The 16,577-nt window shown below is 42.6% G+C and overlaps 1 protein-coding gene across 11 annotated transcripts in view; it reads left to right on the top strand.

The window, feature by feature from the left end:
* eml1 (EMAP like 1) overlaps nucleotides 1–16,577 on the top strand; it is a 223,163-nt gene that overhangs the window by 136,363 nt on the left and 70,223 nt on the right. For 6 of the 11 annotated variants that reach the window (XM_073039693.1, XM_073039691.1, XM_073039692.1 and 3 more), the window contains exons 2-3: nucleotides 2,130–2,312; nucleotides 10,070–10,126. In XM_073039693.1, coding sequence (XP_072895794.1) covers nucleotides 2,130–2,312; nucleotides 10,070–10,126 — 240 coding nt within the window. Of the gene's footprint in view, nucleotides 1–1,952; nucleotides 2,021–2,129; nucleotides 2,313–10,069; nucleotides 10,127–16,577 lie in introns of those variants that run through there. The other 5 variants (XM_073039700.1, XM_073039696.1, XM_073039698.1 and 2 more) reach the window with 3 other exon arrangements.

Raw genomic sequence — 16,577 nt, 5'->3', positions numbered from 1 at the left:
CCATTGTGCAGGGGCTTACATAAATCAGGCCAATGCAGGTTTAAAGGTGAAATTTTCAGAAAATGCAACTAAGTAGGACATAGACAAAGAGCATGTCCGGTAGACAAAATAAAAAGGACTGCACAGGGAAGAGAAAAAGATAAAATGTCAAGCCACAGTTTCAAAGAAAGCACTAATCAGCATGCTGTTGATGAAACTGAGAGTGACATAAGATTAGATAGGTTTGAGATTTACAACGTGTAAAATAATAAATGACAAGCAATATGGCTTACACCAGAAATGACTGGCAAATTAATTAATTGGACACTGGCTTGGCTGTTTCAGACATTCCACAAATTGAGTTTGAACAGCATTTCAAAGATATTGAATTGAAGCCTACAGATATCCAATTAAGAACTTATACTAGAGAAAAGATAACTCTTGTGAGATTGACATTCCTAACAGTGAAGTACAAACAACAAGCCACATTGGGCTTATATGTGGTAAAAACAGGAGGCCCTACATTGTAAGGGCTGTTAATTAGCTGAAACAAATACAATTTGATTGGATGTCCATCTGTAATTTGCATGCCACAGTCAATTGAAAGTGCATTAAAGGTACTGGATGATGCTTCAGCACTGTTCAAGGATGGCATTGGAAAAGTCAAACATATCAAGGGTAAAATAGTGTTAAATGAAAATGCCACAACCAAGTTTTACAAAGCCCATCTGGTTCCTTATACCATCTGGGATTAAGTAGCCAGTGAGCTAGATCGCATGGCGGCTGAAAGAATTTTTTCCAAGGCTGAGCAGAGCCCATGGGCAATGCCAACATCTCCAGAAGCCAAGAAGGGTCTGTTTGGATCTGTGGTGATCAACCCAATACTGAAAGTAGATCAATGCCCTCTGCCCTGGATAGAGGGTATTATAGCAGTTTTTTCTGGAGGGGAAATACATCAGCAAATTGGACTTAGCTGAGGCCTACCTCCAGACAGAGATGGAAGAAGAGTCCAAAGTGTGTCTCATCATAAATACTCACAGAAGGCTTATCTTTGGAGTGGTACTGCACCTGCATTTTGGCATAAAGCTATGGAGCAGGTGCAGTAATGCTGCCCAGGCGCTCAGTGTTACCTGGGTAACATCATTTTTACTGGTGAAAATGACATGGAACATTTCCAAAACATCAAGTCTGTGTTAAAAAGATTAGAATATTATGGGCTCAAAGCATGACATGACATGACATGACAAGTATGAATTATATCAAGCATCACTTACTGCAGTCACTCCATTGACGCACAAGATTTGCTACAAAGTGGCCAGAAGAGTTCCCAAAAGCCTCTCACGCTGTTGATGCGTTGAGAAGCCTCTTCTGAAGTATTGGTGTTCCAGAACACGTAGTCACTGACAATGGACCGCAGTTTGTTGAGGAACAGTGTCAGTTATTCCAGAAAATGAATACAATAAGACATATTATATCAGCACGTTACTTCCCATTGACACATGGCTTGTCGGAAAGGTATGTCCAGATTTTAAAGAATGTACTGTGAGCAATGTCGTAGAGCACTCTACTATCCACTAACGAAGTAGTTTAGTGCTACTTGTTTGCTGCACTTGATACTTCCCACTCCCTCCACTCCTTCCCTGCAATATTGTTCCTTGTCATAACTACTAAAAATAATAAATGTCTAAAGTAATCCCTAAGCCACTTGATTATTGAGGGATGTTAGCTATGAATTACCTGAGATGCAATCAAAGCGAATTTGTTGAAGATCAATGGCTAGGGAGACCCTTTTTTTTACATTGTCTTTTAGGGAGCTAAATCTAGCAAATTGACCATTTTGTTTTTTACCTTCATGTTGTTGCCAGCTGTATCAAACTCATTGTAAGAACTGCTTTGTGTGGCCAATCCTCAGTCAGATAAGTATTTTAAGAAATGATTATGCGGTCAGTTAATCAGCTGCTTCCCTCGTAGGCTATAAATGAAAATTAGAAACACACACAGACAAAGCAGTTTGAGCTGGGGCAAGGTGACTGTTCACAAGGTGACTGGCACATCCATTATTCGCTGAAGTTGACCTTAGCACTCTTCTGTCAGATTTAGGAGTCCCTTGCTTATTGTCTCCTCAGTTTGTCTTGTCCCTCTTCCCTCAGATGACAGTGCTTCTGCAGCCAGCAGCATGGAGGTCACCGACCGAATCGCCTCTCTGGAGCAGAGAGTCCAGATGCAGGAGGATGAGATTCAGCTGCTGAAGTCTGCGCTGGCAGACGTGGTGCGGCGCCTGAATGTTTCTGAAGAGCAGCAGGCCATGCTGAACAGGAAAGGGCCCACCAAAGGTAACAACGAAGCATAAAATATGAAGGTGCAATTAACTACACAGACTATCGGGTGTCTGGGGCACAGACTGGACTGCAAGTACTTTGCCTTGCTTTGACTGTAAAGAAGTTATCCTCTGTCACCCGTGTTAAAAGTAAAATATAACAGCAGTTACATTCTGTTTCCAAGAAGAGGGATACTTTGAGAGTAATTTGTAATATAAATAGAGTGGTACTGGAATGCAGTTAGCCAGAAATTTAGTTAAAGAGAGTTTGGGCTTGGAGGTGGTTTTAAAGGAGCCATTGAAGAACTCACAAAAGAATTTCAGAGAAAGGGTGAGAGTAGAGGAAAGGAGAAGATGCAAGATCGAGGATTTTAAATTTGAGGCATGTTGGACAAGAATCCATGATTAAACTAATAATTTTCTCTCCACTTCTTCCCTTCATTGTGTAACACTTCCAATTACTCGGGCACAACGGTTGACATTTAGAATTGGCAGGCTGTTCAACTACAGGGGGCATCACAGCTCAACCAATGACCCTGCAGTCTGTAGCTCTTATGAAAACCACCAGGTGGCAATCAGGAACAGAAAACATTTCCCTTCTGCTCTTGAGTGCATTAGCTCATCACAAACTCTGCTGAATATGGAACATTCCTAAGCAGAATGATCATCTACTGTTTGGGTGTCTTCATTCAGTTACTAAGAAGCTCAACTATGACGTCTTCAGCCAACTGTAAAGAACATTCAGAGGTGATCTTATTTGTGGAATTACATTTCATTGCAGTCAGATATTTTTATCTAGCTCTCTCTATGGAACTAGACACCATCAGACCCCATATGTTCTGAAAACTCAAGTTTACAGATATAGAAGTTGCATCAGTACCTAATCCAGACTTGGATTCATATAGGCATTTGATAGCTGGGTCTTCAGAAGCATATCAGTACATCCAAAGACTCAAGAATATTCAGAGACTAGACTTACAAGGAAAATGGATGTTTCTAACATAACACTGCTTATAATTGAGGCAAACAAGAAAATTAATTAATTAATGCTTCTGGGCCCCTTTTTGAGTATTTGACACTCGATTGATGATTGCTTTAACTGTTAAAAATAACCCAAGGCATTTTAAAAAGTTACTAAAATGTAAATCTTGCACTAATAGTAACAAAGCTCTAACCCTGGCAATAAAAGTGATAAACCCAAGAGATTCTAGAGATGTTAGAAATCCAGAGTAACGCACACAAATTCCTGGTTCTCAGCTCGAACATGTAGCAAATATCATTTGGGTTTTGTGAAAAAGATACCAGTTTCATCTTGAAATACTATAGAGAGGATTTTGCTTATGGCGATGTGATGGGCCTCGCTCTCCACAATCCTTTACGCTACAAAAGACATTTGGAGTAAAGTAAATATTTAAAGCGAAGTAACATATAAAATCTCATCTCTTTTTGCAATCAAAATTAAATTCTGGCGCTTGGTAGGTGAAATGGTGCAGATGTGCACTTTTAGTTTAATAATATCTAAGTCAGAAATTTCCAAAATGAAACTTACCAAAATGAGCTTATTTTGGATTCCAGACCAGTGTAGAGCACAGAACAGGCCCTTCGGCCTGTTCATTGCACGAAGAACACAAAGATACTGTAATGGTATGTGGTAGCTTAATTAGTACATTCAGGTAGAAATATTCATTACAAACCAGAAAGTGTATTCTTTGAGGTACGAAAGCAGCTAAGGGTATCTATAGAATAGGCACAACAAAAGTCTGACCTTGAAGATCCTTAAGTACGTGTTACCAAGTATTTAAGTTATGCTAATTAGAACATTTCAAAAATCTTAATAGAAGGGTATAGATTATTACAAACAGTTTAACAGGATATATTGTGTCTGATCTGGCTGTGAAATTGTTTTTAAGCTACCTTTATTTCCAGCCTACATCTGAATCGGTAATTGAACTTAGAACAGGAACAGGCCTTTCGGCCCACATCGTTGTGCCAGACCAATTGAATTAGTAATCAAATGGCCAACTAAACTAAACCCTTCTGCTACACAATATCCATATCCTTCCATTTTCCTCACGTTTGTGTGCCTACCTGAACATTTCTTAAAAATCCCTAATGTATCTGCCTCTACTACCACCCCAGGCAGCACCCACCACTCTGTGTAAAGAAAACTTGCCCCTCACATCCCCTTTGAACTTATCCCTTCTCACCTTGAATGTATGCCTTCTGGTGTTGACATTCCAGCTATAGGAAATCTTATAAGCCTCCCCTTAGCCTCCAGTGTAACAGAGAAAACAACCCAAGTTTATCCAACCCCTCCTTTATAATAAATGCCCTCTAATCTAGGCAGTGTCCTGGTAAACCTCTTCTGAACCTTCTCCACAGCCTTGACATCCTTCCTGTAATGGAGCAACCGGAACTGTATGCAATACTCCAGATTCAAGATTCATTTATTATCAAAGAATGTATAAATTATACAACTTGAGATTTGCTTGCTCGCAAAGCAGGAAATCCAAAAAAAAGAATAAAAATAAAAGACCAACACTCGATGGACAAGATAAAAGGAAAAAATACATAAAACATGCAAGCAATTGAAGTGAACAGCAACATTCCAAATGAAAATTGAGGTCAGATCCGAACCCTGGAGTAGGCCCAAAGCCTTGCTTATCGGTTCATTATATAAGTGGGCAGAATGCACAGCAGCCAGGGCAGTCTTCATCACCTCAGCGCCATGGAGAGAGGAGTGACCATGATGTGGCCTAACTAGAGTTTTATGAAGCTGCACATAAATTCCTGACTTTTAAACTCAGTGCCTTGACTAATAAAGGCAAGCATGCTGAATGCTTTCTTAACCACTTATCAACCTGTGTAGAAACTTCTAGGAAACTATGAACTTGGACCCCAAGATCCCTCTGCTCATCAATACTGCAAAGGATCTTGCCCTTATCAGTGTGTTGTCCCTTGTCATTTGGTCTACCAAGGTGCAACACTTCACATTTGGTTTAGTCATAATTCTTTTCAAAACTGAGAAATTGAGACTTTTATTTAAACTCTGAAATGTCTTAAAAATGTAACAATCAAAGTTCACTCCTCTTTTCTCCACTGCCTGGGTTATTCTAGTGGTGAAAGTAAGCTGAAGCAGTGCTCTTGAGAATAGAATAAGAGTTTTCTATTATCAGGTGATATTATTGTATAAACCAACACATACGGCAGTAATTGCAATGGTTTAAAACATTCTCAGAATCAGTTTCAGCTTTAGTATCATATCTATTTTTGGTTTTACTTTAGTCCAAGTTCAAGTTTAATGTATCTGACTACATATACACCATACAACAAATGAAACAACGTTCTTCTGGACCATGGTGCACCCACACAACATATATCACACACAGCACATAAACCAAAATATTATACTATAAATAAGTTCATAAAATATAATTCAAATATAATTTAGCATTGGAAGTGGGCAGCAGACTGAAAGGGCTTTGGCTCAATGGGCTTCAGTGGTAATGGGATGAGGCGAGGCAGTTGCTCATTGCAAAAGGAGCTAGTATGTGTGTGAGGCCAGTTTTCTGTGGTCAGTGTCAGAAGTGGAAGGTCCTGGAGTCTCCCGGCATCCCGGATGGCCACATCTGCACCCGGTGCATCGAGATGCAACTCCTCAGGGACCGTGTTAGGGATCTGGAGCTGCAGCTCAATGACTTTTGTCTGGTCAGGGAGAGTGAGGAGGTGATAGAGAGGAGTTATAGACAGGTAGTCACCCCGGGACCACAGGGAACAGAGAAATGGGTCACAGTCAGGAGAGAGATGGGGAAGAGTCAGGTATTAGAGAGTACCCCTGTGGCTGTACTCCTTGACAATAAGTACTCCTGCTTGAGTACTGTTGGGGGGGCAGCCTACCTGGGGGAAGTGACAGTGGCCATGCCTCTGGCACAGAGTCTGGCCCCGTGGCTCAGAAAGGAAGACGAAGGCAGTAGTGATAGGGGTCTCTATAGTCAGGGGGTCAGACAGGCGATTCTGTGGATGCAGGAAAGAAACTCGGATGGTAGTTTGCCTCTCAGGTGCCAGGGTCCAGGATGTTTCGGATCGCGTCCAAGATATCCTGCGGTGGGAGGGAGAACAGCCAGAGGTTGTGGTACATATTGGTACCAATGACATAGGTAGGAAAAGGGAAGAGGTCCTGAAAGAAGACTACAGGGAGTTAGGAAGGAAGTTGAAAAGCAGGACCTCAAAGGTAGTAATCTCGGGATTACTGCCTGTGCCATGTGACAGTGAGTATAGGAATAGAATGAGGTGGAGGATAATTGTGTGGCTGAGGGAATGGAGCAGGGATTCAGATTTCTGGATCATTGGGACCTCTTTTGGGGTGAGTGTGACCTGTACAAAAAGGACGGGTTGCACTTGAATCCCAGGGGGACCAATATCCTGGTGGGCAGGTTTGATAGAGCTGTTGGGGAGGGTTTAAACTAGTTTGGCAGGGTGTGGGAATCAGAATGTGAGTGCAGGGATTAAGGTAGGACAAGGGCATGATGCTAAGAGTTCTGAGTTGATGAGGAAGGGCAAGCAGTGGACAGAACATAATTGTAGCCAGTTAAAGGGGTTGAAATGTGTCTTATTTCAATGCTTAGGAGTATTAGGAACAAGATGAACTTAGAACATGGATTAGTACATGGAACTATGATGTTGTGGCCGTTACTGAAACTTGGTTGGAGGAAGGGCAGGATTGGATGATGCAGGTCCCGAGGTTCAGGTGTTTTTAAAGGAATAGGATGGGAGGTAGAAAGGTTGGGGGGGAGTGACATTGCTGGTCAGGGATAGTATCACGGCTATAGAAAGGGAGGACGCTGCAGAAGGAGTGTCCACTGAGTCAGTCTGGGTGGAAGTCAGAAATAGGAAGGGATCAATCACTGTGCTGGGAGTAGTCTATAGGCCCCCAAATAGCCCTCGGGACACCGAGGAGCCGATAAGCAGGCAGATTTTAGAATGGCGCACAAAATACAGGGTAGTAGTTATGGGTGATTTCAACTTCCCTCATATTGACTGACGCCTCTTGAGTGCAAGGGGGATAGATGCAGCTGAATTTGTCAGGTGTGTTCAAGAAGGATTCCTGACACAGTATGTGGACCGGCCGACGAGAGGAGAGGCTATACTGGATCTAGTCCTGGGTAATGAACCTGGTCAGGTGACAGACCTCTTGGTGGGGGAGAATTTTGGTGAGAGTGACCACAACTCCCTTAGCTTCAGCATAGCTATGGAAAGGGATAAAATCAGACGAAATGGTAAAGTGCTTAACTGGGGAAGGGCTAACTTTGAAAGGATGAGGCAGGAAATAGCGAGAGTAAATTGGAAACTGATGTTCAAAGGGGAAAGCACAGAAGTAATGTGGGAGAAGTTTAGGGACCACTTGAGCTGGGTTCAGGATAGGTTTGTCCCACTGAGGCAAGGAAAAAATGGTAGGAAAAGGGAACCATGGCTGACGAAACATGTGAGGCAACTCGTCAAGAGGAAAAAGGAAGCATATGTTAGATATAAGAAGCAGGAAGTAGGAGGGTCTCGTGAGAAATATAGGGTAGCCAGGAAGGAGTTAAAGAAAGGACTTAGGAGGGCTCGAAGGTGGCATGAGAAGGACTTGGCTTGTAGAATTAAGGAGAACCCCAAGGTGTTCTATGTGTATGTGAAGACAGGAGGATGATGAGAATGTAGGGGGGACCACTAAAGAAAAAAGAGGGCAACATGTGCCTGGAGGCGGACGAGGTTGGGGAGGTCCTAAGTGAATACTTTGCTTCAGTATTCACAAGTGAAAAGGATCTTGATCAGGGTGAGGTTGAAATAGAGTGGGCCTGTGTGCTGGAAAATGTGGAGATTATGGAAGAAGAAGTGCTGGATCTTCTTAAAAACATCAAGATTGATAATGGCCGGATATGATACACCCCAGGTTGTTGTGGGAATTGAGAGAAGAGATTGGTAGAGCATTAGCTATGATCTTTGAATCCTCTTTTGGCTACAGGGGAAGTGCCGGAGGACTGGAGAATGGCAAATATAGTTCCCTTGTTTAAAAAAGGTAATAGGGAGAAACCTGGGAACTATAGACCGGGGAGTCTTACGTCGATGGTCTGCAAACTACTGGAAAGGATTCTTAAGGATAGGATCTACGAGCATTTGGAGAAGTACAGTCTACTCATGGATAGTCAACATGGCTTTGTGAAGGGAAGATCGTGCCTCACGAGCCTGATTGAGTTTTTTGAAGAGGTAACAAAAGAAATTGATGAGGGTAGGGCAGTGGATGTAGTCTACATGGACTTTAGCAAAGCATTTGACAAGGTCCCTCATGAGAGAGTCATCCAGAAAGTCATGAGGCATGTTTGGATAAAAAATTGGCTTAAAGGAAGAAAGCAGAAGGTAGTTGTGGAAGGAAAGTATTCTGCCTAGAGGTCGATGACTAGTGGAGTGCCACATGGATCTGTCCTGGGACCCCTGCTATTTGTGATTTTTATAAATGACCTGGATGTAGAGGCAGAAGGATGGGTGAGAAAGTTTGCGGATGACACGAAGATTGGAGGAGTTGTGGATGGAGCTGCAGGTTGTCGAAGGTTACAGGAGGATATAGACAGTCTGCAGAGTTGGGCAGAAAAATGGCAGATAGAGTTCAATCCAGATAAGTGTGAGGTGATGCATTTTGGAAGGACAAACTAGAAGACTGAGTATGGGATTAATGGTCAGTTACTTAAGAGTGTGGATGAACAAAGGTTGATAGGGTAGTTAAGAAGGCCAATGAGACGCTAGGCTTCATTAACAGGGGGATTGAGTTCAAGAGTAGAGAGGTCATGTTGCAACTCTACAAATCTCTGGTGTGACCGCACTTAGAGTATTGTGTTCAATTCTGGTCACCTCATTGTAGGAAGGATGTGGAAGCTATGGAGAGGGTGCAGAGAAGATTTACCAGGATGTTGCCTGGATTGGAGAACAAGTCATATGAAGCAAGGTTAGCAGAACTGGGACTTTTCTCTTTGGAGCGTAGAAGAATGAGAGGGGACTTGATAGAGGTCTACAAGATTATGAGAGGCATAGATAGGGTGGATAGTCAGTACCTGTTTCCCAGGGCACCAATAGCAAACACCAGAGGGCATATGTACAAAATTAAGGGAGGGAAGTTTAGGGGAGACATCAGGGGTAAGTTTTTTACACAGAGGGTTGTGAGTGCCTGGAATGACTTGCCAGGGATGGTGGTGGAGGCTAAAACATTAGGGGTATTTAAGAGCCTCTTGGACAGGCACATGGATGAAAGAAAAATAGAGGGTTATGGGGTAGTGTGGGTTAGTACTTCTTTTTAAGGATTATATGGGTCGGCACAACATGGAGGGCTGAAGGGCCTGTACTGTGCTGTAGTGTTCTATGGTTCAAAATGCATGTCGTAAAGCACAGCAAAAGTAAACAGTACAGTAATGCTGTAAGATGGCAGTTAAAATGCATTAGTATTTATATCTTTAGAAAGCTTTTTAAAAATTAAATTAGAGTCCCTCTAACTCCATTTATTTTGATATATTTTAAGCTCCTGTTCTTTATTCAGAGGTTTTTAAATTGCAGTCTGTATTGGGATAATACTGTCTCCCTTTCACAGCCGCTCTGCTTTCATTTGCTTAACACTTTGATCTTTTATTTATTGCACCTTTAGATGTTTCTTTCTGGAATTTTTCATACTTCTGCCACATTTACCTTTTATTTTCCTCTTCTGTTTCTGTCTGTCTTTGCCAAATGTACCTTTTTATGGACCTTTAGATCAGGCAACGTCTAAACGAACAGAGGCAGATAAACAGGGCAGAAATAGCAAATCAGGTAAGCATTTCACTGAGCTCCCCAGAGAAAAAAATAATATTTGCAAATACGTGGAAGGTGTTGATGAGTTACAGTAGCATTGTAAAATTCTAGCACCTATCAAGTCCATTGTTAATCAAAGATGATGGATTGAGTGTTAGATATTTATTTAAAATGTTGTAATAAGATGATGGGTGTTTCGTGACCATTTCTATTTTACTGTGATGAGATTTGCATATTGTACATTGCCCTAGATAAGCCAATGGGATAAGTTGTGCAGGTGAACTGCTTCCTGTCACACCTCTGTTAAGGCTGCCTTGCAACCACATAATGGAAAGTGCTTAAAGAATAGGATATCCTTGTCTTCTGCAATTTGCCTATCACCACAATAGGTCAATGGCAGACACAATCTCAATGGCTCTCCACATGGCTTTAGACCACCTGGACAACACAAACATCAATGTCAGGTTGCTGTCCATTGACTATAGCTCAGCATTTAATACCATCATTCCCACAATCCTGATTGAGAAGTTGCAGAACCTGGGTCTCTGTACCTCCCTCTGCAATTGGATCTTGACTTCCTAACCGTAAGACCACAATCTGTGTGCATTGGTGATAATATATCCTCCTCGCTGACGATCAACACTGGCGCACCTCAGGAGTGTGTGCTTAGCCCACTGCTCTACTATCTATATACACATGACTGACTAGGCATAGCTCAAACACCACCTATACATTTGCTGACAATACAACCATTGTTGGTAGAATCTCAGGTGGTGACGAGAGGGCATACAGGATTGAGATATGCCAACTAGTGGAGTGGTGTCGCAGCAACAACCTGGCACTCATCATCAGTAAGATGAAAGAGCTGATTGTGGACTTCAGGAAGGGTAAGACCAAGGAACACATACCAATCCTCATAGAAGGATCAGAAGTAGAGAGAGTGAGCAGTTTCAAGTTCCTGGGTGTCAAGGTAACTGAGGATCTAACCTGGCCCCAACATATCGATGTAGTTATAAAGAAGGCAAGACAGCAGCTGTACTTTATTAGGAGTTTGAAGAGAATTGGCGTGTCAACAAATACGTTCAAAAACTTCTATAGTTGTACCGTGGAGAGCATTCTGACAGGCTGCATCACTGTCTAGTATGGAGGGGCTACTGCACAGGACTGAAAGAAGCTGCAGAAGGTTGTAAGTCTAGTCAGCTTCATCTTGGGTACTAGCCTACAAAGTACACAGGACATCTTTAAGGAACAGTGTCTCAGAAAGGCAGCATCCATTATTAAGGACCTCCAGCACCCAGGGCATGCCCTCTTCTCACTGTTACCATCAGGTAGGAGGTACAGAAGCCTGAAGGCATACACTCAGCGATTCAGGAACAGCTTCTTCCCCTCTGCCATCCGATTCCTAAATGGACATTGAATCTTTGGACACTACCTCACTTTTTAAAAAATATACAGTATTTCTGTTTTTACATGTTTTAAAAAAATCTATTCAATATACGTAATTGATTTACTTGTTTATTTATTATTATTACTGTTTTTATTTTATTTTGTTTTCTCTGCTAGATTATGTATTGCATTGAGCTGCTGCTGTTAGGTTAACAAATTTCACATCACATGCCGGTGATATTAAACCTGGTTCTGATTCTTCCACTTGTCCTTCATGATCTTCGGGCTCCACCTAACAGTACAGTGGCCATCTCATGAGCTGCTGGGTTGAATCAGGCACTTACGATGGAAAACTTGGGAAAGTAATCTGATCCAATTATTTTGCCTGCATAAAGCATTTAGTTAATGGATTGATTTACGATAGGCCACTTCAGGTTCAAGTTTATTGCATCGGCATACATTACAGAGAACATAAATGCCTTGAAAATCAACTTCTTACAGCAGCAGTACAGTGCATTACAAGCATGACAAACATACATTAACAAACAAATTAAAGAAGGATCTTGTGCTTAAATCAACAAATTATACAAATTGTGAAAACTGTATAAATGTAATGTATGGGCATAGAAACAAATTACACATATTGTATTTATAGTTTTCACAATGTATGTATAATTTGTTCATTTAAGTTTCTTAAATCTAAACATTGCACTCTAATTAACAGTGTCTTACATTTATACACCACCTTGAACATGGAAAGATAATGGAAAACAAAAGCATGTCAGGAGGCTGGAGAATTGAGTAAATGGTTTGTCAGATTTGGGTTTTAAGGACAAGCGGAATGTGTAGAGCCAGAAGTGTTATTTGGGAACCAAGGGTCAATGTAGATCAATAAGAGCAGAGGTGAAAGGTGAGCGGGACTCTAAAACAGAATACAGCCAGCAGGGTTTAGCTTGTGTTGAAATCAAAGGGGGTTGGAGGTTGTGAATGCAGTGACGGACAGGAAGAGGCAGTGTGAAAGAGTTGAGTCTGAAAATGGTGGAATTGCAGGTGAGAGGCGGGGCAGCTGTTGAGCTGAGGTAGAAGCCAGTGCAGGAAACAAAATGTTAGAAGGCTGGTTTTGAATCAAAAACTGGAATAGTAAGCAGTCGCAGTAGTGTGGCCATGAAGCTTTAGTATATTAGTTGATTTGTGTTAGAGGAAATTATGGCTCATTCGAGACTGTTGGCTGAATAAGCAGATGAATGCACAGAGACAGTGCAGTATTCTCAAGGTATTGATGGGTTGGGGGGGGTTTACTGTAAATTGTGGTAATATGAGACTGAGAAAAGCATGTATTGGGAAGAAATGAATTATTCAAGCTCACATCCTGAATAATATTGAAGAAAATTTCAGATGTATGAATGAATCCAACGTCCCATTAATTATTCTACAGAACAAGTGCAATAAGTTTTGGGATGCCTTTTAGGCTGTCTTTTTAGTTGGAAAAAACTATGTGCGATGTTATAAGATGGATACAATAAGATTTCAAGGTTTTGAAGTTACATTTAATGTCAGAGAAAAGTATACAATATACATCCTGAAATACTTTGCAACTATCTTCGAAAACAGAGGAGTGCCTCCAAAGAATGAGTGACTGTTAAATATTAGAACCCCAAAGTCCCCCCCAGCTCTCCTCCTTCCCGCGTGTAAACGGCAGTGAGCAACAATCCCTCTTCCCCCACCAGCAAGAAAAAACATTGGCACCGCTACCGAGCACTCAAGTGTGAGCAAAGCAACAGCAAAGACACGAACTTGCAGTTACCCCAAAGATTACTCGTTCACCTGGTATTCGACATACCACAGACTCTCTCTCTCCCTAATAAGGGAGAAAGAGGTGTCTCCGTTTCACAGCGAGAGGGGAGACATAACAAACAACTCGCTGGGTTACGGTGTTAAAAGTGCATTGTGTTGTTTTTTCCGAACTCTGTGCCCAAGGATCTCGGTTCAGCCAGAGATCCTCCATCTCCAATGACACACTGATCTCCTGCAGAGACACTAACCTCTGGCTTCCCCCCCCACCCCCTCCCCCATATCCAGAGCCACAAAATCTTGGTCCTCCGAAGGCAAGTGAAGCTCTTAGGCCGGGCCCTTGGCATGCCGAACGACAGCCATTCGTGAAACCCCGAGAGCGGGTCCCATACCCGCAAAGAACTGTCAGCGTGTAACTCCAGGTCAGGGTTTTCAAAAGAACCCTGAAAGGGAAACAAACAATAAATAAAACAAACAGCAATAGCTACTTCACTTAGGCGACACTTCACCTGTGAGTCAGCTGGTGTGGTATACTGCGTCTGGTGCTCCCGGTGCGGCCTTTAATATATTGGTGAGACCCGACGCAGACTGGGAGACCGTTTCGCTGAACACCTACGCTCGGTCCGCCAGAGAAAACAGGATCTCCCAGTGACCACACATTTTAATTCCTCATCCCATTCTGATATGTCTATCCATGGCCTCCTCTACTGTCAAGATGAAGCCACACTCAGGTTGGAGGAACAACACCTTATATACCGGCTGGGTAGCCTCCAACCTGATGGCATGAACATTGACTTCTCTAACTTCTGTTAATGCCCCTTCTCCCCTTCTTACCCCATCCCTGATATATTTAGTTTTTTTTCCCCATCCCCTTTTTCTTTCTCTCTCTGCCCATCACTCTGCCTGTTCTCCATCTCCCTCTGGTGCTCCCCTCCCCCTTTCTTTCTTCCTAGGCCTCCCGTCCCATGATCCTTTCCCTTCTCTAGCTCTGTATCTCTTTTGCCAATCACCTGTCTGGCTCTCAGCTTCACCCCACCCCCTCCGGTCTTCTCCTATCATTTCACATTTTCCCCTCCCCCTCCTACTTTCAAATCTCTTACTATCTTTCCTTTCAGTTAGTCCTGATGAAGGGTCTCAGCCCGAAACGTCGACAGCGCTTCTCCCTATAGATGCTGCCTGGCCTGCTGCGTTCCACCAGCATTTTGTGTGTGTTGCAGCAATAGCTACTAATATTATTAGTAAAATAAAACTCCACTAAGCAAGTGGGGGAGTTCCTGGTTCTTAACCCTGATTTACTGACATTGTGTCTTGCCTTCTCTCACCAGTGGCAAACTTCCTGCTGTTTCTGAAACCAGCAGTACCCTCCCATTGGGCATTGGGAATTATTTCTATAAATTGGAAAGAATCGTCATTTTGGTCTACTCTTCCAATTCCTTTTTGTCACAGTTTTCTTCATTATTTTTCCTCAATTTTGTTTCCTTAATCTAACGTTGTTGCTGAGAGGCTAGATGATTCCAGATCCAATATTTCCTGAAACCGTTAATAAAACTTCTCTGTAAAGTCCCTGGATAAGACTTTTCCCATTAGCAAGTCTTTACTCAATATGACTTGGGCCTAAAGCTGAACGGGCCATTATCCAATTTCATTTTGTAGTTAACTCAACAACCCTGTACTTCATTGAAATGTAATTTGTCAATTTACCTTCTATTATTTTTGTCTAATGGCTGACTGAGAGCAGGTTTAAGGCGAACAAGCCATATCCCTCTGCTTTTCCTCTCTGCCATAATGATCAAGTCTGGTCATTAAATGGATTAACTAATGAATCAATGAAGCAGTGTTTTGGAGACGTAGCCTCTCTATTCAGTGGCTGAGAAGGAATGGCACAAATAATATACATCATTAGCTCCTAATTTGTAGATAGCTCTTTTAAAAAAAATAACATTTTAGTTCAATAATTACTCATGAGGGAATGATAATGTTTATGGTACTGTACCGATGGTCAAGCTTGCCTGATGAAGGTTAAAGACTGTTTGCCAAATGACTTGTTGTACGTGCTGCTGGCGGTCCCATTCATATCACACTGCAGCAACGCGTCCGTCACAGAGGGGTCCTGGCAGGCAGCCATCGCTCATCGGCACAACTGCTTTCTTTGCTCTGAATTAGCAATGAATACACAAGAAAAGTCGATTTTGAGAATACACTCATTGACCTTACGCTGAAGGAAAAAGTGACAACATGGTTAAATAGAAAAGCCTTTCTGACAAGCTGCGGGGGGTGGGGGGGGGTGTTACCGTTTTAATTAATGTGCTTGGTAAGGTAATGAGCCAAGGGCCTGTTTGCAAGTGTGTTTGTTCCTGGTTGTGATGCAAAACAACCAAACTGACGAAGAAAATAAGGGGCAGCTCGGCGGTGTGGCAGCCGGCGCAACACTATCACTGTGCCAGAGACCAGAGTTCAGTCCCTGCTGCTGTCTGTGAGGAGTTTGCACGTGCTCCCCTTGTGGGTTTCCCCAGGGAGCTCCAGCTTCCTCCCACATTCCAAAGATGAATAGGTGGGTTAGTACGGTCACACAGATGTAATTGGATAGCATGAGCCCATTGGTCAGAATGAACCTGTTACTATGCAGAACAAAAATAACAGAATAGGTTAAGCCATTACAGGGAAAGCTTGATGGTCTGGAAGAGATGGTTGTGTAGAAAGTCGCAAACGAGAGAAAATCTACAGATGCTTGGAAATCCGAGCAGCACACATAAAATGCTGGAGGAACGCAGCAGGCCAGGCAGCATCTATGGAAAAGAGTATGATGGATGTTTCGGGCCGAGACCCTTCGTCAGGACTGGTGGGGAAAAAAGCCAAGGACTCAGAGTTAGAAGGTGGGAGCCGGGGAAGGAAAAACACAAAGTAATAGGTGTAACGGGGTGGGGGGGGGGGGGGGAGATGTGAAGTATAGAGTTGGAAGTTGATTGGTGAAAGAGATACAGGGCTGCTGGAAGGGGAGTCTGATGGATGAGGACAGAAGGCCATGGAAGAAAAAGGGAGGAGCACCAGAGGGAGATGATGGGCAGGTTCTGAGATAAAGTGAGAGAGGGAAAAGGGGATGGGGAATGATGAAGGGTGGGCATTACCAGAAGCTCAAGGAAATCGATGTTCATGCCATCAGGTTGGAGGCTCCACAGATGGAATATAAGGTGATGCACCTCCAACCTGAGTGTGGCTTCATTGTGACAGTAGAGGAAGCTGTGTGTGAACATATCAGAATGGGAATGGAATTAAAATGGGTGATCCCACTTTT

This window comes from Hemitrygon akajei, chromosome 3 (assembly GCF_048418815.1).
Source record: "Hemitrygon akajei chromosome 3, sHemAka1.3, whole genome shotgun sequence".
Lineage (NCBI taxonomy): Eukaryota > Metazoa > Chordata > Chondrichthyes > Myliobatiformes > Dasyatidae > Hemitrygon > Hemitrygon akajei.
Note: the sequence above shows the minus strand (reverse complement) of the source record. Positions and strands in the feature narration are given on the sequence as shown.